Below are 25,235 nucleotides of genomic sequence, written 5' to 3'. Positions count from 1 at the left end.
AGATGCATGCATGACGTAAAACATGAAGTTTGGGCGTTTATAAGCACTAGCAGTGAGAGGGACTTCATCTTAGGATTTTCACCTTCTCTTACCTGGGGTCCACCACTACTTGAAGTCCACTGTCGGTCATCAAAAGAGAAGCGTCTTAGGTTTCTCAGCCTTCTCTTATCTGGGTTTGCTGATATGTGAGGTTCACTGTTGGTCATCGAAAGAGGAGCATCTTACATCCTGAGGTCCTTTGAGTCCATATCATTTCCTGAGTCCACTGCCATGAGAAGTTTGCTGTCTATCAATGGAATGCCTTATCAGAAGAGAGCTGTTCATAGCCAGCACGTCACAGAATTAAGAGTTCAAGAAGGTACAGAATTATCGATAACTCAGACAAAGAAGAAATTCGGTGGAAGATCAAGAATGAGCCAGCAGAAAGAAAGAGAAAGGGAGCACCATTGTATGGACAAAAGAATATTGTAATGGACAGTGCTGAATGGGAGTACTGTAAAGATTGCAACTCATTGAAAGTGTTTAGATATGTGATAATTCCGAGCAAATTCACATCAAGTGTCTCTATTCGTAATCAGTTGTGACAATGTAAATAATTACAATAAGATTATGCAAGTTAATATTATAAGAGTAAGAAGGGTACTGTATGAGGTAGCATAAGTTAATATTGAGTTAGGATTGCTCAAGGTGTGCACGATCCTAACTCAATTAGTTTCTTCCTATTAGTAGTTTCTTACTCCCCTCCCCACTTTAATGGGGAGGGGAGGAAGAAACTACTCTCATGGTGATCCACTCCATCATGGAAGAGTTTATATTTGTAGAAATGAATGCATATGAATCAATGTAAGATATCACAAACATCCACGCTCATGGTGGGATTTGAACCCACAGCCTTTTGGCTGAAGAATGGATCATCCTGCTACACAGGCAGCACTATCTATGTTAGCAAATGATTTTCATTACTTAGTATGAAATTATCACTGCTTACTGGGGGCCTGAAATTGCTTGAAAAAGACCATATCTGGTCTCCAAATTCAGCAGTGTTTTCAATTCCTTTTATGCAGTTTACCTATAGTATGATACTAATCTGCAACAGCTTATCAACCATTTGCAGGTGGGATTATCGTTAAAATTTTCCAAAATGATCTAAAACAGAGGTATTCATAGACCTGAAATATAAATGAAGATTATCGATCTAGTTTTGAGTAAACATAGTAATACTCCAAAAAAGGATATGTATATATATGTAATGAGAGCAGTAAAAAAAAAAAAAAAACTTTGAAAACAAAGTAAACCTTAGCAAATGATTTGTAAACATTATATATGTTACTAGACTCAGTAAACCATGGTGATAGAAAAATACAGACATCTACAGATAAAATAACAATCCCAAGGTAGCTTCAAGAAATCCATAAAAATAATTTCTCCCTTAGAGAGAAACACATATTAAGAAAAACAGGAAAAGGCTCTCTATAAAAGGAACAAAATACATATCATGAGAAGAACAAAAATACAATATTTCAGAACATTCTGAAAAACATAAAAGTTTATAGAACATTTGAGAACTTAAAGGAGTTGAAAGAGATGATATAAAAATTAAAGCATGTGCCAGATATCTTAATTGCTGGAAAAGAAGCATAATCTTCCCTTTAATGTGTTACTCAATGGTCTGTAACAGCTTAGTAACTTAGTAAACTGTTATAACTTAATAAGCTGTTGGAATAAAGCTTACGAAGCTTTATTCCAATGTAATTAATGGTATGACAAAATGATTAATCCTATCTACAGCCTGCATGTGTACATTGTTTTTTCCACCTTGGAAGTGCTATTCATTCTCTGGGAGATTTTCCATCTTGCAGAATAAAAAACAAGTTGCAGTAGGGAAAAATCCTACCTCCTCTGTATGGGACCAGCTATCACACTTTAAACTGAAAAGCCATTCTTTACATAAAAGATAGATTTGAATCCAAGTGTTTCTGATCAAAGGTCATTACCATTACTGAATGAACTATAGAGGTTCTTTGTAAAAAAAAAAAAAAATTACTTCATCATATAATTAACTGATAATAAACACTTACATTTGGCATAATGTATACTGTTCCCCACTCAGGCCTCTTGGAGGGGCTCTGTGTTTCCACTCTCTTCCTTCATCAGACATAATAACTAATAAATGACTTTCACTATTGCAATGTACTTTCATTTCTTCTTCACCATTAAATGTTAGACCACAATACGAACAATAGCATTCTTTTTCCCTTAGAACACCTAACAGAAAAAGAGATTGGGGAGTTATTATAATGCATCCATCATAGTGTTTACCTAAAATTAGAATGATAATTTTTTATGTCAATCCTACCCACAATCAGTTGGTCACTTATAACATAATTAGCAACATAGATAGCCCTATGGGAAAGATAATTAAGAATTCCTACTCCAGATAATCATGACATTTTCAACCACTACAGAGTGGTGGTCTTGCATCTGGAAATGAAAATCATCACCTAAAGCTGTTCATTAATATTCCAAACTACAAAATGTCTGCTAGACGGGGAGCAGAAGCACTATCTACTCAGCAAACCAAATCAGCGATGATAACAATTAGAAAATTGTCTTCACTGTTTACTTACATAATAACTATATAAAATAAGAAAAATAGGATATGCTGTGTGCACACACAGATGCAAGACCCTTTTGACACTTCTGTACCTGTAAAAGGAGGTGAATCCATTCTGATAATTGGGTGATCAATGCATTTCGTGGGATGAGTGTTTATTCTTATACGTCAGAAAATTAGCTTTTCTTTTGTGAAAATTCTAGTTCTTAAAGTGGTAACTATTTTGCTTGTACAGCAGTTGGAAAATTTACGTATAGAGAAAATGATTTCGCATGTTGGTAACAAATTCATACATCGCCTTATTCCTTTCTTTCCTTCAACATGAATCGACTCTTCTTGGCACACTGCCAGCTGTGGGTGTCATATCTGTAGTCAGACAGTACACAGAATGAACTGGAAGAAATATGAATAGCTTTGGGAGTTTACAGATAAGGTGTTTTGGGGGAAAAAATTGCATATAAACAGTGATATGACACACCCAGTTATGGAACTATGGCTAATTGAATTTTTAAAAAATTGGATGTAGAGTTTTCAATGGTAACAAAAAAAAAAAAAAAGGCAGGTTCTCAGTACAGTGTTTATTCAAGAATTTACTAAAGTTCATGATACATTCTCAGCATTGGCCTCACTGAAAGTTGTCCTTACTCTACACATCGTCAGTAGTTGTAATTTACTAGTGCGCATCATAGTTTGCAACTGATGTATGGAAGGAAGAATAAAGACTGATAGGCTTTGAAAAACACCTGTTTCAAAAATCACTGACTGAAATAAAAACTGCTTAGGAAATCAGAGAAAAACGGTTACAGTGGTGGGCAAATGTGTATAAGAAAGCCTACTAACAGTTTTCCTCAAATTCTCCAGAATGGAAGAGTAGAACAAAGACCACAGAGAAGACCTAGAAAGAAACAGATAAAAAAACGTCAAAAGTATAAGTGGTCTGAATTCTTACAGAAGATTAAATAACATGGCTGCCAATAAATTACATTGGAAAGTTAATATTCATATAGTAACATCTTATTTGACAAATAGGGAAAATAATGTATGGTATGCTTAATCCAGCATGCCATCATAATTCTTAATGCTATCATCATCATCAAATTCCTGATATATATATACCCTCAAGGGGGTGTACAGGGTATGATAGTACTACATGAACAATTACATCATTATTAACTTCCTATCTACAATTTTCCTCCAAATCAGTCTGTTACCTGTCAAGAATCCAACATTATCAGATCTTATATTTCTATCTTCTAAGGCACTTTTTACCATATCAATCCACCTATATCTTGGTCTCCGTCTGGGTCTTTTTCCTGCTAACCTGGCAGAGAACACTTGTTTTGTTAATCTTTCCTCTCACATTCGTTTAAGTGACCATACCACCTGAAATTAGCTCTGCTAATGCATTCCTGGTTCCCTGGCATAATATCACTTCTATATCATCATCAACTTACAAAAAATTTAGTATCCTTTTCTGCTCAAGATGGTACTCTCTGCTGACCAGTAACTTACTCTGTATACACCCAAAACCAACTTTGAAATACTGCTCTCATGTTTGGTGTGGTGCACCTAAGACCGCTTTAAAAATTCTTGATTCTAATCAGAAAAGAGCAGTTCAGTTGATCAATAACACCTCTCTTACAGACTCTCTTCAGCCACTTTCCCATAGAAAATCAGTCTTTGCATTATGTCTCTTCTACATATATATTTTCATGGCCAATGTTTAGCAGAACTAGCATCCATTATGCCACTCATTTCTGCCAGATCTATAGGAACTCAAGCAACAGCTCAACATCCCCTTTACAGTCAAAACTGCATACTCAATGAATCTGCTACTTCCAGTTGCTTTTCATTCCATCTACTTCAATTCTGTGGAACAGTCTCTCCTGTGAAGCATTTCCATAGAACTACATCCTCCAACAGTTCAAATAGAATATCAACAGATAACTCTATTTCTGTCCCCAGCCACACATGAAATTTATATTATTATTTCACTCCTCCAAGAAGTCCAAAGACTCATCGAAGGAGGGCACCTGCTCTACAACTCTGACTCCACTCAATCCACCAACTGTCTGCAACTATACCAATCCCATCTGCCGCCAATATAAAAATCAAAACTATACCAATCCCATCAGGGACTTGTAGTGGATTTATTTAAAAGTATAACATTATCCACATAAAGCAATGAGCTGAGAATAACATCTCCAATTTTGATATCAGGTTTAATACTACTTTCCTTCATAATGTGATCCTTACAGATAATGAATAACAGAATTGGATAATGTACATCCTTGTTTGACACCAGATTTAACATTAAACCACCTTCCTATACTTCCTTCAATTCTAACTGCTGACTTACAACTCAAATAAAGACTAAGTATTGCTTGATATAATGCCCCATTGACACCACATAACTTTAGTGTTTTGAATAGCTTCTCTCTTAGCACCTTGTCATATGCCTTTTCCAGATCTACAAAACTTAAATTCAGATCTCTGTTATATTCTCATGATTTCTCAACTATCAGCCATAAAGTGAAAATCTGATCCTGACAGCCTCAATTTAGCCTGAATCCAGCTTGTTCTTCCCCAAGCTTCTTTTCCACAATCCTTCTCAACCATTTCTCAAGTATATTTGCATATATCTTACCAGGAACACTCAGCAAAGAAATACCTCTGTAATTCTCACATTCAGTTTTATTTCCCCTTTTATATATGGGTACTATGAGAGCTCTACTCCAATTGTCTGAATTCGTCCCTCTGTCCAGGCCTTCTGAAATATGCAGTGCAGCCACAGTAGGACTTTTATACCTCCATACTTGAGTATTTCTAGTCGAATTCCATCTACTCCTGCTGCCGTTCCACATTCCAGGCTTTTGATGGCTTTTTCTACTTCAAGTATGTATATGTAATCCTGACTGCATGCCTGGTCCTAATGTCAAATATGCTAAACGGTGTATATTTGCAAATTTTGCAGTGGAAATTGCATTCTGCTGCAAAATCAACTAAATGCTGTTATTGTTTAATACATTTTACAAAAGTAAAATGTATTTTAGCTTGCTCCTTTCCCTCATTCTACCATATGAAAAATCTCCTCAGTATTAATATGACAATAATTACTTCAGCAGCTCAAATCTCAACCATATTCTCTCTTTGCCTTCAATTCATCCAACTCTGCAGTCCATATGCCTTCAGTCTATCCTCATAATCAATGTTGTGCAGCCCTGATACCAATTTTGTTATCCCCTGCTACACTCTCCCCAAGCTTATTTCATCACCTACAAATCCCAGATTTGTAGGAGACTAGATTTAAGCACAGAAATCCAGATGTCTGATCAAAGCTTTATACAATGGGAACACCATACTTTTATCATCTCTTGTTTTAATATTCTTCTCAACATGGCCACAATTCTCATAGTACCCACTGATAAACCTCCTACTCTCTGATACTGCCCCCCTTTTAGTTCAGGTCCTCCATCCATGATGCAAGTAGCTTTTCCATATCACCGATAGGAACGTGTTGTTGCTTCGTCACTATTGTCGATTTAATGGAAGCAGATCCTTTCACTGCTTCTATGATTTTATCCTTGTTTTTCAAAATGGCTGTCACTGTAGAATGAGACCATCCGAAGTCATGTACGATCACATTGACGGGCTTACCAGCTTCATGTTGCTTTATAACTTGCAACTTCGTTTCAAAATCAATTGCTCGTAACTTTTTCCGATTCTTCACTAGGTTTTTTGATCAAGCATGTAGGGGGCCATGTTGCACAAAATATCGAGAAATATTTAACGATAAACACACAAATAACCTATATCTCAAACACAAAATCAACAGAGGAACTGTTGAAGACACGTGCCGATTGCAGACTGAACTTGCTGCTGAATGCGCTGTTGTCCCTGCATATGGTGAATTGTTGCTAAATAGAAACCTTTTTACTTTAGGCTCGCTTGCATCTAGTTGAAAAGTATAGTCCAAAATGTTATTTATTCTCTTATGGGATCACGGACATAAGTCGAGGGATGACTGTACTAGGATGGAACACTCTGATAAAGTGATCATTAAATAGCTCAACTATGACATCTGCTTTAGGTCGCTCAATTCCCATCTTCATCCTGAAAGATAATCTGTCTACTATTATTTTTCCTTCTACTTGCCACATAGCAAAAATACTTGGGATTCTCCTTGGATTGCAATGCCAGTCACCTCTAATATTCTAATTTTTCTCTCCTTACAATACTAGTCACTTTCCTAGTCTGAGCCTTATATTCCTTATGCAACTGCTCTCCACCTCTCTTGTTATATGCCTTTCATAATCTTTTACTTATGCTATTCCCCTTTTATTCCTTTCTGTCATCCATCTGAAATGCTTTATCTTCTTCACTCGAGGTATGAAATCTCCCATGCACTAATGACCCTCTTCCTTTAAATTCTTTAATCCATTTTACTGCTGCAAGCCAGTTTCTAAGTCTATGATAGTCACGCCTTATAATTCCACATAACTTCCTTCGGTTTTGATACTTCCCCACGTCTATTCATCCTCCACGTCAGGGCTACATGGTTACCAACATGGGCAAGCATGCCATCTCAGTCACAATCAGATCTTCTGATGCTGTGACCAAATCCAGAACTCTCGCTTCTAATGTTCCTCTCCACCATATGGCTAAAATTTGCTTAACTTTTTGCGTGAACCATTGGTAGCAGAGGCTCTACCAATCGACCAACATTCTAAGACAGTTCTCTCAAGAAATCCAAAAATTCAGTTCCTCATTATTGCATGCTATCTACTCTACCCAGTTTATATCACTACAAGTGAAGTCCCTCCCTCCCCATAATGGTTGCTTGCTTTGCACTTGGCAAACAAGTTTACCTAAACATTTCCAGCTCATTATCATCTATATTCCCTGGTCTGTAGCAACATCCCACTGAATATCTTCTTATAAAGACATATTCTTAGGGCCATTAATTTCCATTTTAATCATTCATGTTATTTCCACTGAGATTCTCTACTCTGAGAGTGCACAATTCATCTCTTATTATGAATAACACTCTGCCACCACATTTACCTTACCTATCCTGCCAATATATATACTATACTCTTTTTTTTTTCTATCCCTATTAGAACATCCTCCTCAGTTAACCAAGTTTTACTGATAACAACAACCAATGGAGAGACAGTCAACCAATGCTACAAACTCATTCCCTTTATTCCTAATGCTCCTAGCATTTGTATACAAAAAAACATGTGTACAGCCAGTATTCTTATAGCCATTATTACTTCCCTCGTACTTCACATGTCTCTGTAATATAGTGTACACCCCCCTTCATTTCTCAAGCTACTATCCCCAAGTGGCCATCCTCACTACCTTCCACCTGTGCAATTCTAGTTTCCCTGTTCCGACACACTCACCTGCCCAGAAAACAACAGTCTCTCCAAATGCCTGTGTCCTTCTGCATTCAAATGCAATCCATCTCTTGCATGCAGCTCTTTTTTATCCTTTAAACATACTCCATGCATCCACATATCCCAAACCTCTTTTCCAACATTTTCGCTATCATCTCATTCATCATCATCACTGCTCTTCTCCTGCACTCTGCATACTGAGGAAATATACTCACTACCTTTCCTCACACAGGTTTTTGCTGTACTATGTCTAACATAATCTAGTTCGAAATTATCTTAGATTTTGCTCACTTTTTGATCTCATGCTACACAATTATGTTAAAATGTGTAGCATGAGATCTCAAATCTCATGCTACACAATTTAACTCTCAGGTCATTCCTCCCACCCATTATCATCATCTCCATTCTTTCACCCCCTTCACTACCATTACTACACTTATCATTCCACCACGCATCTTGGTTCAGCTAGTCAGGAAGGTTCAGCTCATGGAATTTAATATAGTCTAGATGTTCCTCATGGCAGCCTTATGTGCCAGTAGGCACGGAAAGACTTGATGATGAGATGTTCCTCATGAGAGGTAGCTACAGATCTGCCAGGCTGACTGAATTGGGATAGACCACAGGCAGAGAGAATTTGGTAGACCAAAAGGGAGTTTGTTCTTTGCTGAGAACAAACTCCCTTTTGTTCTCAGCAAAAATTTACTGAATAAAATTACTGAATAAAAAGTCACTCTGAGACCAATGAACTTAAGCAATATTGATACACATATAACCTTTGATATATATATATGGGATGACGATATGGTTGACAACCTCATGGGATATCTGACAAACTCCATGACCAATAATGCCTTGTTCTCACTGGACAAGAAGGTAGTGGTGGTGTTTTGATAAGATGTACTTCTTGTGTTAGTAATGCCTCAGCAGAGTACAGTAAACAGGCTCAATGAATATAAGACATTGTTAAATTGACCATATATTTAATACGTACGTATGTTCGTACAAATTGCCTACCGGTTTCGCTAGTAACTGACTAGCTTTCTCAAGGCTTGCACAGTACAAAAAATGGTAAATGCAAAAAGGTTTAAGAATACAAAAAAACGTTAGTACCTGTTAGGTAGCTAAGGTAACACATTCACGTGACATTTCTACTCAGCATCATGAACACGCGTTACATGTAAACGTGTAATATGATTTTTTGCATACTGTAGTTCTGTTGAACTGAGGTAATTAATTAGATTTTTCCAAGTATCGTTCAGTATGGCCCCTTGATTTCTGTTTAGGTTGCTGCCTGTACGTAGCACAACTGCTGCTTCTTTAAATAATCGATGTCTGTAATCTTCGTCTACGTAGGGCATAGAGCTGTTATTCCAGTCTATAGTGTGGTTCGAAGTTGAAAAGTGATGTGCTAACCCGGGGGTGATCGTTCTGTTGTGATTAACATCCCCAACATGTTCTTTCTGTCTTATTTCCAGGCTTCTAGAAGTTTGTCCAATGTAGGAAAGACCACACGTGCATGGAATATTATACACACCTGGATATTTTTAAAATGGAACACTGTCTTTAAGAGATCTTAGAACCTGTCTGATGCTATTAGTTGGTTTAAATACAACCCTGATGTTATGGATCCTTAACAATCTCGCAATTTTTGTGGAAATTGAACCTATAAAGGGGATGATGACTGCTGTTGAAATTTGCGGGGAGACTGTTCTTTTTTGTTGGTTATCTTTGGATAGAAATTTGTTGATGATGTTTCGAGGATAACCATTTTTGTGATAGTGTTGTAGCTATTTGAGACAGTTCTGTTTGAACTTCTTCCTCGTCAGTGATAAATTTTCTAGCTCGATTTCTCAACATGTGGATGATGCTATGTTTATGTGACCTATGATGGTTTGAAGAGTAATGTAGATATCGTCCAGTGTCCGTAGGTTTTTTGTAAATTGACAGTTTGATACTGTTACCTTGTCTTTTAACTAGCAAGTCCAAGAAGTGTAGCTGTTTGCCTGGAAATAAGACAGAAAGAACATGTTGGCGATGTTAATCACAACAGAACGATCACCCCCGGGTTAGCACATCACTTTTCAACTTCGAACCACACTATAGACTGGAATAATAGCTCTATGCCCTACGTAGACGAAGATTACAGACATCGATTATTTAAAGAAGCAGCAGTTGTGCTACGTATAGGCAGCAACCTAAACAGAAATCAAGGGGCCATACTGAACGATACTTGGAAAAATCTAATTAATTCCCTCAGTTCAACAGAACTACAGTATGCAAAAAATCATATTACGCGTTTGCATGTAACACGTGTTCATGATGCTGAGTAGAAATATCACGCGAACATGTTACCTTAGCTACCTAATAGGTACTAATGTTTTTTTTTGTATTCTTAAACCTTTTTGAATTTACCATTTTTTGTACTGTGCAAGCCTTGAGAAAGCTAGTCAGTTACTAGCGAAACAGTAGGCAATTTGCAAACATACGTACGTATTAAATATATGGTCAATTTAACAGTAAGTCTTATATTTTGTAACATTTTATGACCAAAAACATGTATAATTTAAGCTCAATGAATAACAGTTTTAATGGCGAGTGATTTTTGAGTAGGATGGTGTGACTGAGTATTGATAAAGTCGAGTGTGGGATTTCTTTCGAAAGAACTGAAGGCTTCCATTTCACTGATGAACAATGAAAAGCTCTAAAAAGGAAATGCATTGGTTATTTTCAATTTCTAGTAAATTGTACATGAGGATGAAGAGCAATGATCTTTGTAAGAAAGTTTTGAAGTTCAGGTCTGGTACCTTTCCATATTGCAAAGATATGATCCACGTGTCTGTACCATACTGAGTATACAGGATGGAGGTTACAGAGCAATTGCAGTTCACCTGTTCCATAGAGTAAGAGATATTACACCTGTTCGACAAGTATAAGAGATATTGCTCTTCCCAGCTTTGTGTCATCAGCAAACAACTGAATATTTTCCATTAATCATTTCCTATATCATTGATGAATAAATTAAACAGCAGAGGACCAAGTACTAAGCCCTGCAAGTGCTCCACTAGTCACTAGCAAAGTCTTTTTATAAGAATGCAGAGAATTTCATGTATTTTGGTTCAGCAAATGATAGCATGTAGATGTCAGCAGATATATATTCAGTATCTCAAACCTGTAGTCCTACTTAATATGTGAAATTTTCGTCCTACTTAATATGTGAAATTTTTCTGAGTAGATAAAATGCATCTGTATTTATAGATCTCAAAAGGTTATGATAAGGATATGATAAAGTGGCAGGAGATAAGCTGTTCAAAACTAGAATTATATGCTACACATGAAACATTATGCAGATCAAAACTTCTATCTGTATCATTAGCAGATATATTCAGCACCTCAATACAACTGTTATGTACAGATAGGAAAGGCAAATAATGATAAGATAACAAGAGATAAGCTGCTCAAAGCACTAGAATTATTAAACACTAGAACTGAATGGAAGTGCAGGAAGATGATTTAAAAATCAAGTGTAATTTTTTTTTTTTTAAATATTGAATCAACCTCTTCTAGTTCTTTCTTATATGTCCTCAATTATTATTTTGTCCTTTCAAGTCATAAAGAACACAAAACAACATGAAAGGCCTAAATAACAATTAGGGACATAAAAGAAAGAACTAGAAGAGGATTATTTAAATGTTTAAATTTCAAAATGATACATTAGCTCTTAAATCAATATCTCTTCTTCATAATTATTATTATTACACGGGCACCTCCATGGGGTCTGAAGACTCATCATGGGAGACCCAATCTATCCACACAATTTTTCACACCTCTCCTTGAACCCATTAACAGAAAAAGCATTCACAACTGACTCTGGCAAACCCATCCCATTCATTCACCACTCTCCAAGCAAAAAATCTAGTCCTCACAACCCTACCGACTACACCTTTATTCAACTTCCAGGGATGATTCCTTGTTCTGGTCCCTATAGCCAAGTGCTGACACATAGAAACAACTTAAATGTTTCTATCATATCCAATTTTTTTCTCCTATCAACCAGCTTCTACATTCCACGGGCCACTCGCCTCTGAATCCTCTCTACCGCTTCCTCATCCCCAAGAAACCAGGGGACCAGACTTGAGCACAGTAATCCAGATGTAGGCGTATCAAAGCCTTATAAAGAGGAATTACAACTTTCTTATCTCTACTTGTTAATGTGTTCTTCACTAGCCAAGTAATCTTATGAGTTACCTTAGCGATATGTCCTCTAAATTTTAACTTTCTGTCTACCACCACCCCTAAATCTCAAGCTTCATCTATTTCCTGGAGTACAGTGCCATCAATGTGATACATAGCATGTAATCTATTTATCTCAAAATGCATAACTTTACATTTCTCGACATTAAACTGATACCCATTAACTTTTGCCCATACTGACAGCCTATTTAATTCATTCTGCCTTGATTAACTATTACTTTACCTAATTTTGCATCATCAGCAAACTGAATATTTTCTTTCAAGGTTATTTCCTATATCATTTATGTATAAATTAAACAGCAATGGTCCCAGCAGTGAACCTTATGGCACACCACTAGTCACCTGTTTTCACCTCGACTCTACCCCTCTATATACCACCTTTTTTGATATCTTCCAGCATGTACCCTCTTATCCACTTTACCAGTGTCATATCCATCCCCATTTGTTCTAATTTGTGTAACAGTGTTCTGTATGGTATTCACTCAAATACTTTTGCAAAATCCAGCAAAACCATCATGAAATCATCCTGTTACTCTATTACAAAAAGTTAATAAACTAAAGCATGACCAACCATTCACAAAGCCATGTTGAACCTCATACAGCATCATATTTTTATCTATCCATTCTTGAATTTTCTTTTTTACCAAGTTTTCTAGTACTTTTACCACCATGCCTGAGATACTGATTGTCTATAATTTGCAACTGTAGTCTTAGTACCTCCCTTATGCAAAGGAAGATTTTCTGCAAAGGAAGAATGATTTTGCCCTCTTTCCATTCCCTTGGAACTCTACTAGAGCCGAGACTTACACAGCTTAGTCAAAGGCATTGCCAGTTCCCTTGCACATTCTCGCAAAACTAGCTGATATCCCAATTAATCCTACATATGTATTTACATTGAGATTCTGCAATATCCTAAGAACCGACAATTCATCCACCTCTCTTCCCACATTAGTGTCTGTCACACAAATTACAGCAGTAACCTCACTAGGATGATATACCATTGCAAAGTGGTCACTCAGTAACTCAACTATTTTATCTGCTTCTGTCTCTTTGTGACCATCATCACTCATTAAGGTTAATCTTCCATAGTCATTCTTCCTCTTATTTGCCACATAACGAAAGAACTCTTTGGGATTTCCTTTGGCCTGCTCAGCTAAATACTTCTCATAATCTGATTTTGCTTTGCTTGCCATGCTGGTCACCTTTCTTGCCTTGGCTTTGTACTGTTCATGAGTTTGCTGGTCACCTTTCCTCTTTATATATCTTCCACAGCATTTTCTTCTTCTGCAGCTCATGCTTAATGATATTACTCATCCATTTAACTCCTACCCAATTAATCCTCCTTACCCTAGGTATACAATTTAATACTGCTTCCTCTAGATGATCCTTAACTATATCCTATGCACTACTAACATCCTTACCCTGCAGTATTTTATGCCGTGGTTTTTGATAGAATATTCCTCATGTTTTTTTTTTACTTAAATATAAAGAGCTAATAAGCTTCATTTCGGCGATATAAACAATATTTTAAATTAAGGGGATATAAAATCCACATTATTTCAGAGCTAATAAGCTTCATTTTGGCGATATAAACAATATTTTAAATTAAGGGGATATAAAATCCACATTATTTCAAAACCGAATAAGAAACTCAAAGATTGGAATCAGAGAGTTTCATGCCGAGTATAGTAAACTATAAAGTATCGGCGACACTAGCGTGAGCTAATACAAGTGACCCTAGTACATAGTACTATACCGGACAACTCGTTGCAAAGGTGGGGAAAGTTCAGATCGCTATCCTTAGGTATTTTCCATAATGTAAAAACACATTTCCTAGAAAATGTATGCTGTTATTACATTATGGAGGGAGGTCACTACCCAGACTGGTTTCAGCCTTTTTTGAGGCTTCATCAGTGAGTAGCTAGACCATAATACCAAAGTGTATAGTGAAAAGAACTTATATACTCTGCTATATGAGTTTCCAAAGAGGTGCAACCATTAAGTTACTTAAATACAAAGAGATAATAAGCTTCATTTTGGCGATATAAACAATATTTTAAATTAAGGGGATATAAAATCCACATTGTTTCAAAACCGAATAAGAAACTCAAAGATTGGAATCAGAGAGTTTTATGCCGAGTATAGTAAACTATAAAGTATCGGCGACACTGGGGTGAGCTTTTATTGTTTTTACTTGATGACCCAACATAACTCTTCTCTCTAGTGTTTTCAACACTTTTGGACACTGTGACATTTTATGAAAACTTTTAGTTTGTGTCTCCTTTCATTTATTGTTCATAATGAAAGGTAAATTTATATAACTTATCCATAAAAATAGTTTAATAGGAAAAAAAAAATTCATGAAGGAAGTTAACATTCACTTTTCAATATATATTCCTAGTTAAATGATCAATCTTCAACATATCTTTGCAAGATAACTGTATTTCTTAAATAACAGTATTAAAAGCCTTTTCATTATGTAAAATGTTCAAGTATATAATTACACTAAGTAACGAGTAACAACTAAGCAATCACATCTTTTTGATTCCTATATTCGTAGCTCAAATAACAAGGAAACAGCACATATAGTCCCTATCCCATACATTTCTTGCTCAGAACTAATTTCTAGATTCTTAAGAAGTAGTACAATCTAGTGACTACATTTATTCCAGTCAACTATCATCACGGTTCCCATCTTCTAGAGATAACATTCCCCTATTGCTCTTCCTGGTGTCTATCAAGTTCCCTGTGATTATCACCTTTTATACTTTGATCAAATTGGGCATTCAGTGGGAAAAAATACAAGAACATTGGTTTTATATGATTAACATAAAATTGAAATATGAAAAATCTTGCCTTGCAAAACATGGAATAGATACAGACAACAAGCGCCTATGGTCTGAAACATGTGTACACCATCATTGTCACTGTCAATTTGAACATTTACAGAAAGCATCAAAGCCTTACTTCATCATCCCAACTTGAATAACTGCCTCGCACTATCAAAGATATTAGTTATTTTAATTACACATAAAGTTTCAATAATACAATTAATAACTAATAATACAATATTTCCTCAGTTATGCCTTTGTGTTGTGTTATGCATAACATCACATGGCTCCCACGGTTTCAAATCAATCCAATGTTTGCATTCTACTCTTTGTATTCAACTACTGTTTGCCACTGATGGCCAGCCTGGATGGCCGAGAGGTTAGCGTATTTGCTCTCCAACCAAGAGGCTGTGGGTTTGAATCCTACCAAGGGTATGGATGTTTGTGATTGTCCTACTAACCACTTACCATATGTACTGCTGTGACCTGTGTCCTGGTGCAATATGACCCTTGATGTCTTTTGCCAAAAAAAATCAATCAACCACTGACGATGTACTGTAATTTTCAGGTTGAAATCTATGGCCTTTGAATAAATATTATTCATTCCTTTCCTTGTGTTATTGTGTGAATTGAAGAAACCATATGGCACAAGTATCTCTGAATGAATGAGTAGAAATAAAATAAAGGAAGATAAAGGGGGAAAGTGATTAGATAAATGCTGCACAGGAAGATCACACAGTCAAGTAAACACAACTCTTAGGTGAATGGTGTATTCTTTTTGTGTATTTGATATCTGAATTGAATTTGACTGTGAATACCAGAGAGTGAGAGAATTATTTGAGCTCACATTGTGCAATTTTTAGAATGACCATATAAATTTAAAATATCAAAACTTATTAGAATAGTGTCTAATGTAATTGTTTAGTAAATATTTTAATTTTTTTTTTTTTTTTTTATATATGCAAGCCTCATTCTTCAAAATACACAACACACTGATTCCAAAGTCAATACACCATCATGGGTACTTATCTGAAACCTCCTAACCAACCAATACTCTTCCTATTACCATAAAAAAGGTAGTATATAGACAAAGGTGTGTGTGTGGGGGGGGGGATAACACTAGTGTTTGTAGATTATTATTTCAATAATTCTACTGAAAATGGCATTCTTTTATGTAAAAATATGCAAAAACCAACACAACAGGTGAAAGTCCATATCTCCTCCTGAGATTTTTATTTAATAAGGTTAAAACACCTTATGGTAACTTGTTCTGGTAAAATACTTATAAGCTCTGTATTACTAAAATCTTGGTATTTCTAGACTGGCTCCCACTAATGAGACCTCAATAAAGGTCGAAACCGGTGTGGGTAGTGGCCCCTTGCCTGTAATACAAAGCATCATACATCTCCTCCAGGAGATGTGCTTTGCATTAAGGATAAATATTAAGATTAGTGATCAGAGCTTATTCTACTTTTACCATGAGTTACCCTGATCTTGCACTACGTGCAGGGCCAGCTTGACTTGCAACATTTGCAGGTGCAAACATGACTTGTTTGTCTGTTTGCTTACTTGGGAAATGGAGTAAAACCAGGTTTAAAATAGCTTGGTATCTTTAACATATATATATATATATATATATATATATATATATATATATATATATATATATATATATATATATATATGTGGTAGAAAGTTTTTTACTTTGGGTATACTATACGTTAAAGATACCAAGCAATTTTATAAACTTGGTTTTAATCCTTTTTCCCAAGTAAGCAAACTTGACTTACTCGTCTGTTTGCTTACTTGGGAAAAAGGATTAAAACCAAGTTTATAAAATTGCTTTTATCTTTAATGCGCGCACGCACGCACATATATAATGTATTAATGGCTATATGAAAAAACATAGTAAGCAGGTGAAATATGTTGATATATGAAGAAATGGCACCAAATCAACAGAATCTGTTACTGTACAATGTACAGTAACAGATAAAATATGTATCCAAGAACTGTATGAGTAACAAATGTTTTTTACTATTAATGCAAGCCTGTGAAGAACATAAGCATGCAATAGTAGTTAAGCACATTTGTTGATATTTAAAATGAGCACTGGATGAAGCAATGAAACATATTAACTATATAAAAACATACAATAAAACATGCACTTTTTTTTAATTGAATTCTTCTTTTAATTGATAACTTCCACAATAAAATTAAACTGGGAAACTTATCCAGAATACCTTGGTCTTTAGTTTTCCATTTCATTTTTATCAACAATGACTCTTTCTTAGATTTCTCCTCTCTTTCAAAAGCCTTCAGAACATTTTGCCAATTTCCTGAAATATTCTATCTTCTTACCAATTTTTGCATGATTTCTGTTCAGCTGCTTTTCCACAGTTCTTCGCTTTCTTATTTTTTCTTGAAATTCTTTTAGAGCACATGCTGATTTACTTGCAAGGAGCTTTCAATATGCTTTTTTCTTTTCCCCGACTGCCTCTAACTTCCTGAGTCCACTATGGAGTTCCGATTTATCCCTGGCAGTCTGAGTCAATGAATGTTTCCTTCAGAGTTCGCCAATGAGTCTCCCAATTCTGATTCTTGTCTTCGGTTTAAGTTTTTCCTGAATAATATTTGTATATCTCAGCCTACAGTTCCCTTCTGAAAGCTCTACTTTCATTCTTTTTAAAACTTTCTTACACACTTTTCTTTTCAAGATGATATTCTTTTTATCCTGCTCAAACTAAATGATGATCACTTCTGATTTCAAATCATGTGTACACACTTCTATCCTGAAACAGCATGAAGAATGCTATAAACAATAACAAAGTCAATGAGGCATTTGCTTTTCTTCTCCATGATTTATATTGAGCCAATACATAAGAGGGTGGTTAATCAACCTATAGTACATTAGTACTGTATATGGGTAATATGTGAACATATTTATGTTAGAACATGTATCAATAATGACTAGTCTATATCCCGAACAAAATTCCAGCATGTACTTACCATTATCATTACTTTGCTCTACTTCCAAAATTTTCCTAAGACATTCCTATATGGCTGGCAGGATTCATTTCCTATTCTGCTGTTCAGATCTCCAACAAGAAGCAACTTTTTCTTTGTATTTGCAGCATTTTCTAATGCACTGAAAAATTCCTCTACTTGCTTAGTAGAACTTCTGTGGGACCTCAGAGCACAAATTTCGCTTTGTCTAATTCTCCATATTCTGATATTTGCTCACTTCACTCTACTTCCTACTGCCTACCATTTAAGATTATCTTTGTATTTAGTGTTAAATACTGTAGATACTTCTTTTCACTGATTACTGCCTGAACATAACATTTTGTATCTGTTGCATAGAACAAATCCACCTAATTTTATCTTTGTCTGAGTAACACCTATTATTATGACATGCTACAATTTTTCTGCCAGTTCCAATTCTTTTATAGTAATACCTCTTATGCTGATGGTGTCAATCTTGAATTCTGTTGATGGTGATTTGGTGTTTTTAGAATTTGTTCTAGTAGCAGATTTTTGGCTGTTCATCCTTGTTCCCTGACAAACACAGTGGATGCCTTGTTCAACAAGGTGACATCACAAATAGCATGAATCTCCATCATACTGTACCATCATTTTAAGACAATAAGAATACAATTTGGTCAGCTAAATCCCAAACTGTCAGCACATTCTTATTCACTCAGTATCCAGCTAGATACCTACTAATGGAGTGCACCATGAGAATGTAAGGATTGGTTACTATGTAAGAAATATATTACATTTCTCCCCCCCATTAGTTCTCTATTTTAAAATGTTTTTTTTTTTAATTTTTTAAAATGTTATGTGGAGGTCTTCTTGCATTTATCTAGCTTTGAGAGTAAAGCAACCCCCCACTCTTTGGTATTCCAGCATTAACTCCACATCTCACATAATGTGCACAGAAAGAGAGAATTGGCAAATTCAATTTCAAAGATCTGAAACTTAAGAAGCTTTCATAGAATGAAATGTCTCACAGATACTGAACGCACACACACACACACACACACACACACACACACACACACACACACACACACACACTTGAGTTTCTTTCAACCTTTTCATGGCATTTGTACTAAGGTAAATGAAGAATGCATGTATTCTTGAGAGACCTAATTCCTACATTAGTCTAATGTTATCTTTAATTGAATTTATAAATTAAGATTATTATATGAAATTGTGAATTAATACCTATAATTTGTTCATCACTCTGATGAAATTTACCTCTCTTTAGTGCTTAGCAATGTAACATCATGTGGCTCATTCTACTTTTGAATGATCAATTGTGTATTCCACCTTGTAAAAGCTGTTCCTATCAAGCCAGTGAGGATAGTCTGTTAATTTCAGACTGAAATATTTGGCAAATATTAAAATATTCTTGTGTTAAAGTGTTTATATTTCTTGAAGAATGCATGTGGATCCCCTTATTGAGCATCAAGTATGGATTATGTCACTATCTTTTAATCATTCACTAGATGAGAGGATGCTAGGTAAGGCAGAAAACTTGACTACTCATGAATTTAAAATCAGTGAGAGAAAAGACAGGATAGCAATTTGATGGTAAAGATTTGTTGCCCTTTCACAGGAATAGGCTGAACAATTTATTTTATTTTATTTTTTATTTTTTATTGTTGATTCATCCACAAGGATGGTTAGCCAACGTATAGTACATTAGTACCATGGATGGATAGATTGTTGGGAAAGGAGAAGTTCATGTTTACTTTGAAAATGTCATTGTATTCTTTGATAAACACCTAAGAGAAGAAAATGTTCCAGAATGCAGCAGTAGAGGAAGAAGTGAAATAGGTCCTATGAGTTTACATCTGAACTACAAAGGAGCACTGTGTGAAAACTGCATGTATTTCAATGGATTTAGTAGAGAGTGAAGGAATTATTGATGTTAGTGAACAGCTGCCATGGAAATATTTATAGAAGATGCATGCTACTGAAACCCAAATGCTTGTGTGAAAGGGGGTGGAGTGAAGTGGTAAGAGATGGATCATTAATCGACCCAACTGCCTTCTTCTGTACTTAATCTAGTATTTTTAGGGAGCTCTTGGGGCATCGCCCCAAACATAAAAGCAATATTTGATATTCTGGGAAAATTTGCAAAAGGTTAATAGCTGTTCAGAGGTAAAATAACACCTTGAGCAATGAGGAATCCTAGTTTTCTGGATGCCAACGTGGCAATGGCCGTAATATGTTTATGCCAAGAGAAACTTGATTAGGAAACACCAAGAAGACAAATTCAACTTGTCTGAGGACTTGAGTGTTGTCTAATACTAGAAGAAAACTGTCTTTTTTTTTTTTTTGGTATAAGGCACAATTACCCCCTCTGTCCAAAAAGAAACCAAACTTTTCAAAAACAGAACTAGTGGTGCCACCTGTTGTATCTTTTTGTTGACAAAAACGACAATCTTCATTAGCGTTGAGTCAACTATTTATGACATTTGTTTCATTAGAAGCAGAGTTATAGTGCCAAGAGTGAGAGTGTGTTTTGATGAATGGTCGGAAAATGAGTTTCAAACAGAGCTGCGATTGACTTTTATGTTAAACTTGGTAAACGTTTTAGCGAAACGAATCAAATGCTTCAAAAAACATATGGTGATGAATGCTTATCCTGTATTCAAGTTTACAAGTGGTTTAATCAGAACACCCTGGTGGACACAGGAAGTTAAACAGGCAGTGAAGGAAAAGAAGAAAGCATATCAAAAGTTCCTGTCAAATAAGTCAGCTTGTGCTCTTAGAGAATACAGAGACAAATGCAAGAATGCTAAACACTGTGTAAAACTAGCTAAACAAAAGTCATGGGAGGACTTTGGCTAGAATATAGAAAATAAATATCAAGAAGGTGGGAAAATATTCTGGAGGTTGTTGAAGAAGCTTAGGAATGGAGGAAAGAGTGCTGTAAAAGGAGTTGGAGATGATAAAGGTTACATGAAAACAGGAGAAAAAGATATCCTTGATGTATGGAGTAATTACTTCAAAAAATTGCTAAATGAAACAAGCAGTGATAGCACAGTGATAAAAAAAACACACAACAGGCATACATTCAGGAATACATATCCATACTTGAAGTAGAAAAAGCCATCAAAGGCTTGAAATGTGAATAGGCAGCAGGAGTAGATGGAATTCGACTAGAAATACTCAAGTATGGAGGTATAAAAGTCCTACTGTGGCTGCACTGCATAGTTCAGAAAGCCTGGACAGAGGGACGAATTCCCGATGACTGGAGTAGAGCTCTCATAGTACCCATATATAAAAAAGGGAAATAAAACTGAATGTGAGAATTACAGAGGTATTTCCCTACTGAGTGTTCCTGGCAAGATCTATGCAAGTATACTTGAGAAACGGTTGAGAAGAATTGTGGAAGAAAAGCTTGGTGAAGAACAAGCTGGATTCAGGCCAAATAGAGGCTGTCAGTATCTGATCTTCACTTCACGACAGATAGTCGAGAAAGAATGGGAATATAACAAAGATCTGTATTTAAGTTTTGTCGATTTGGAAAAGGCATATGACAAGGTGCATAGAGAGAATCTATTCAATACGGTAAAGTTATATGGTGTCAATAGGGCATTATATCAAGCAATACTTAGTCTTTATTTGAGTTGTAAGTCAGCAGTTAGAATTGAAGGAAGTACAGGAAGATGGTTTAATGTTAAATCTGGTGTGAGACAAGGATGTACATTATCCCCTCTGTTATTCATTATCTATATGGATCACATTATGAAGGAAAGTGGTATTAAACATGATATCAAAATTGGAGATGTTAATGTCAGCTCTTTGCTTTATGCGGATGATGTTATACTTCTAAATAAATCTGCTACAAGTCTGCAAGATTCTCTGACTAAATTGAATAGCTGTTGTAATAGATATGTTATGAAGGTAAGCAATAAAAAGACAAAGACAATGAAAATAGGTAGAATTATTAAAAATGTATTCTGAATTTAGAACCTGTGGAACAAGTGAAACATTTCAGCTACTTAGGCACGATTTTTACTGAAGATGGTAAATTAAACATAGAAATAGACAACAGAATCAGCAAAGCCGGTATGGTAAGAAGTCAATTGAATAAATTCATATGGAATAAGAGAGAAATTAGTCAGAACACTAAATTAGCTGTATACAAGACAGTGTTCAAACCAGTTTTAACTTATGGATATGAGAACTGGGTCAAAAGTAAAACACTTGACCAAAGACTAGAGACCGCAGATATGAGAGTCCTCAGAAATATAGGCATGAACAGATGGCATCAATGGCAATATCATATTAAAAACGAGGATATTAGGAAAGAACTTGACATTGTCAACATCCAGGAATGCGTTAGCAGAGCTAATCTCAGGTGGTATGGTCACTTAAACAGAATGGGCGAAGAAAGATTAGCAAAACAAGTGTCCTCTGCTAGGTTGGCAGCAAAACGACCCAGAGTAAGACCAAGATATAGGTGGATTGATATGGTACAAAGTGCCTTAGACGACAGAAATATAAGATCTGATAATGTTGGAGTCTTGACAAGTAACAGACTGATTTGGAGGAAAATTGTAGATAGGAAGTTAGTAATGATGTAATTTTTTTCATGTAGTACTATCATATCCTGTACACCCCTTGACAGTACATGGCAGGAATTTGAATGATGATGATGATGATGATGAAAAAATTTATATATATATTACTAATTTTAAAAAAAGTTAACAGATTGAAAAAGTATTAACTCTCATATTATTAGTTCAGTAAAGTAAATTAGAGTAAATTAGTTCAGCAAGGGATAAATTATTCCAGTTCAAGACATTCAATATAAGAAGAATGGAGAACAAAGCATGGGCATGAAGAAAAATAAATATATAATTTTCAAGCTTCATTATTAGGCCTTCTATGAGGAGTCTTTGCCTCCACAGAGAATTGTCTTTCTTGGACAGAAGAAGCATGAATCTATATTATGGTTCTTGAAAGCTTTCTTCAATGATGGCTTCAGTGAAACCATTGGTCAAGAAGGTTCAATTTGATGTAATGCAATTTCATTATCTAGTAAATCATCTGTAGATTTTCCAAAATAAAGACTTCTATGGCTAGCCCACTTTCATCGGGCTAATGAATGTGGGCTGACTATTTATCACTTGCATCCACCTCTTTCTTTCTAAGTGCCAATGACCAGTCATAACATTGACTGACACATATAGTTTCAGGTCATTTTAGATTTTAATGGTGAGGCTGCACATATTTAGCCTGCTATGAATTAAATGTATGTATTAAATATTAATTTAGGAAAGTGACATTAATTTAAGTTAACTTAACATACTGAAATTTAAATGTTAATTCTGAATGTTTTTTCTTTTTAATATTAGGTGCACATATATGAAAGGCAGAAGAGCCTACAGCAAACAAATGCCATCCATTGATATTCTTCATAAACTGTTGAAGATTGTAGTCCTTTGCTACAGAAATGCATCATGAGGGAGACTGTTCTGAATAATTCAGGCAGAAGGAATGAAAAATGACTGGGTTTGGCAGATATGCAGTTTGACTATAAATAGATGTTGAGCAACTGTTGCTTGAGTTCCTGTAGATCTGGTAGAAATGGGAGGCATAATGTATAGCAATTCTATATTATTTTCGACCATCTAATGAATGCAAGAAATTAACATGAACTGGATTGTATATTATTACTATTACGTGACACCTCCAGGGAGTCCGAAGACTCATCGAGGGAGGGCATCTACTTCACGACTCTCCGTCTCCATCACCAAATCCACTAATGCCATCTACCACTGACCACCACTAATATTTTCACAAACATCCATGCCCACGGCGAGATTCAAACCCGCAGCCTTTTGGCTGGAGAGCGGATACGCTAACTACTCAGCCAACCAGGCTGGCTGAAGGATTTTAATAATTGATACCAAGTAAAAAACACCAACAAGATTCGCCAACTTAGCTGTCTGGCTTTGTCAGGGTGTATAAAAGAGATACAAAACAACTTAAACTGTTCGTGAAGGAATGAACCGAATACAATTGTATTTTTTTTACAAATACAGAAGAACGCATACATCAAACGCATGGAGCATGTATGATATCAACTGTTGTTATGCAAGAACATTCTGTAATTAGCAGCGAATTTAACTCTGGCGTGCTTAATGATCTTATTTGGGTCTTCCAAATATCAGCTAGAATTAATCCTTGATTTCTATTCAGGTTGCGTTTAGAACAGATGATTGCTATAGCTTCTTTTATGTTTCAAGAGTGGAAATCATCCTCTAAATCCTCCTCAAGAGCTATAAACCAAAATATCATACCTTTAGAAAAAATAGCTATGTTTAGTTTGAAGAAAAATAGGGAAATCATCATCTCAAAAGCAGATAAAGGTAACTATACAGTTGTCTTAAAAACCAGAGATTATATGAAAAAGATCACGGACTTACTCTCTGACACATCTACCTATCGTGCATTAGATTCAGACTCCACAGGAAAAAATCACAATGAAACAAACAACTTATTATGTAATATGGACAGCTAGCCAACAGACCTAAAACGAAGATTAAAGTCGTTACATCCACTAACGCCACGACTATATGGCTCTCCCAAAGTGAACAAAAATGGAATACCTCTACGCCCTATAGTGGATGGAATTAATTCTCCCACACACTTATTATCGAAACACCTCGCAGGTCTCCTAAAGGTACCCATCCATAATTCGGATACCTACATAAAAAATTCACATTTCGTTGATAAATTGAAGAACATCTCGATCTCCAAAACAGACATTCTTGCAAGCCTGGATGTAATATCCTTATTTACTAATGTTCCAGTAGAAGAAGTAATCAACATTTTGAGCAACCTTTTCCCTCAAGATATTGCTTCTCTTTTCAATCATTGCCTAAAATCTAATTTTTTCTTAAGGAATGATTTGCGAACAATTAACGGGCCTCACAATGGGCAGCCCCCCCCATTGTGCAGATCTTTTTGTGGAGAAACTGGAAAATGACATTTAGACTCTAAACCCACAGTGTAGTGTGGAGGTATGTGGAAGACATCTTTATTGTATGGAAAAACACAGAAAAATATCTTTTTGATTTTCTAACCAAGATTAACTCCTTTCATAACAAA

General features: G+C 35.6%; 1 protein-coding gene across 3 annotated transcripts in view; it reads right to left on the bottom strand.

Moving 5' to 3' along the window:
* The window catches only part of Helz (Helicase with zinc finger), a 492,230-nt gene that overhangs the window by 377,210 nt on the left and 89,785 nt on the right, over nucleotides 1-25,235 (bottom strand). For all 3 annotated transcript variants that reach the window (XM_090397541.1, XM_090397543.1, XM_090397542.1), the window contains one exon: nucleotides 2,079-2,265. In XM_090397541.1, the coding sequence (XP_090253667.1) occupies nucleotides 2,079-2,265 (187 nt within the window). The remainder of the gene's footprint in view (nucleotides 1-2,078; nucleotides 2,266-25,235) is intronic.

The sequence above is a fragment of the Typopeltis vanoorti genome, chromosome 9 (assembly GCF_054136105.1).
Source record: "Typopeltis vanoorti isolate ZY-2024b chromosome 9, IOZ_Tvanoo_1.0, whole genome shotgun sequence".
Lineage (NCBI taxonomy): Eukaryota > Metazoa > Arthropoda > Arachnida > Uropygi > Thelyphonidae > Typopeltis > Typopeltis vanoorti.
Note: the sequence above shows the minus strand (reverse complement) of the source record. Positions and strands in the feature narration are given on the sequence as shown.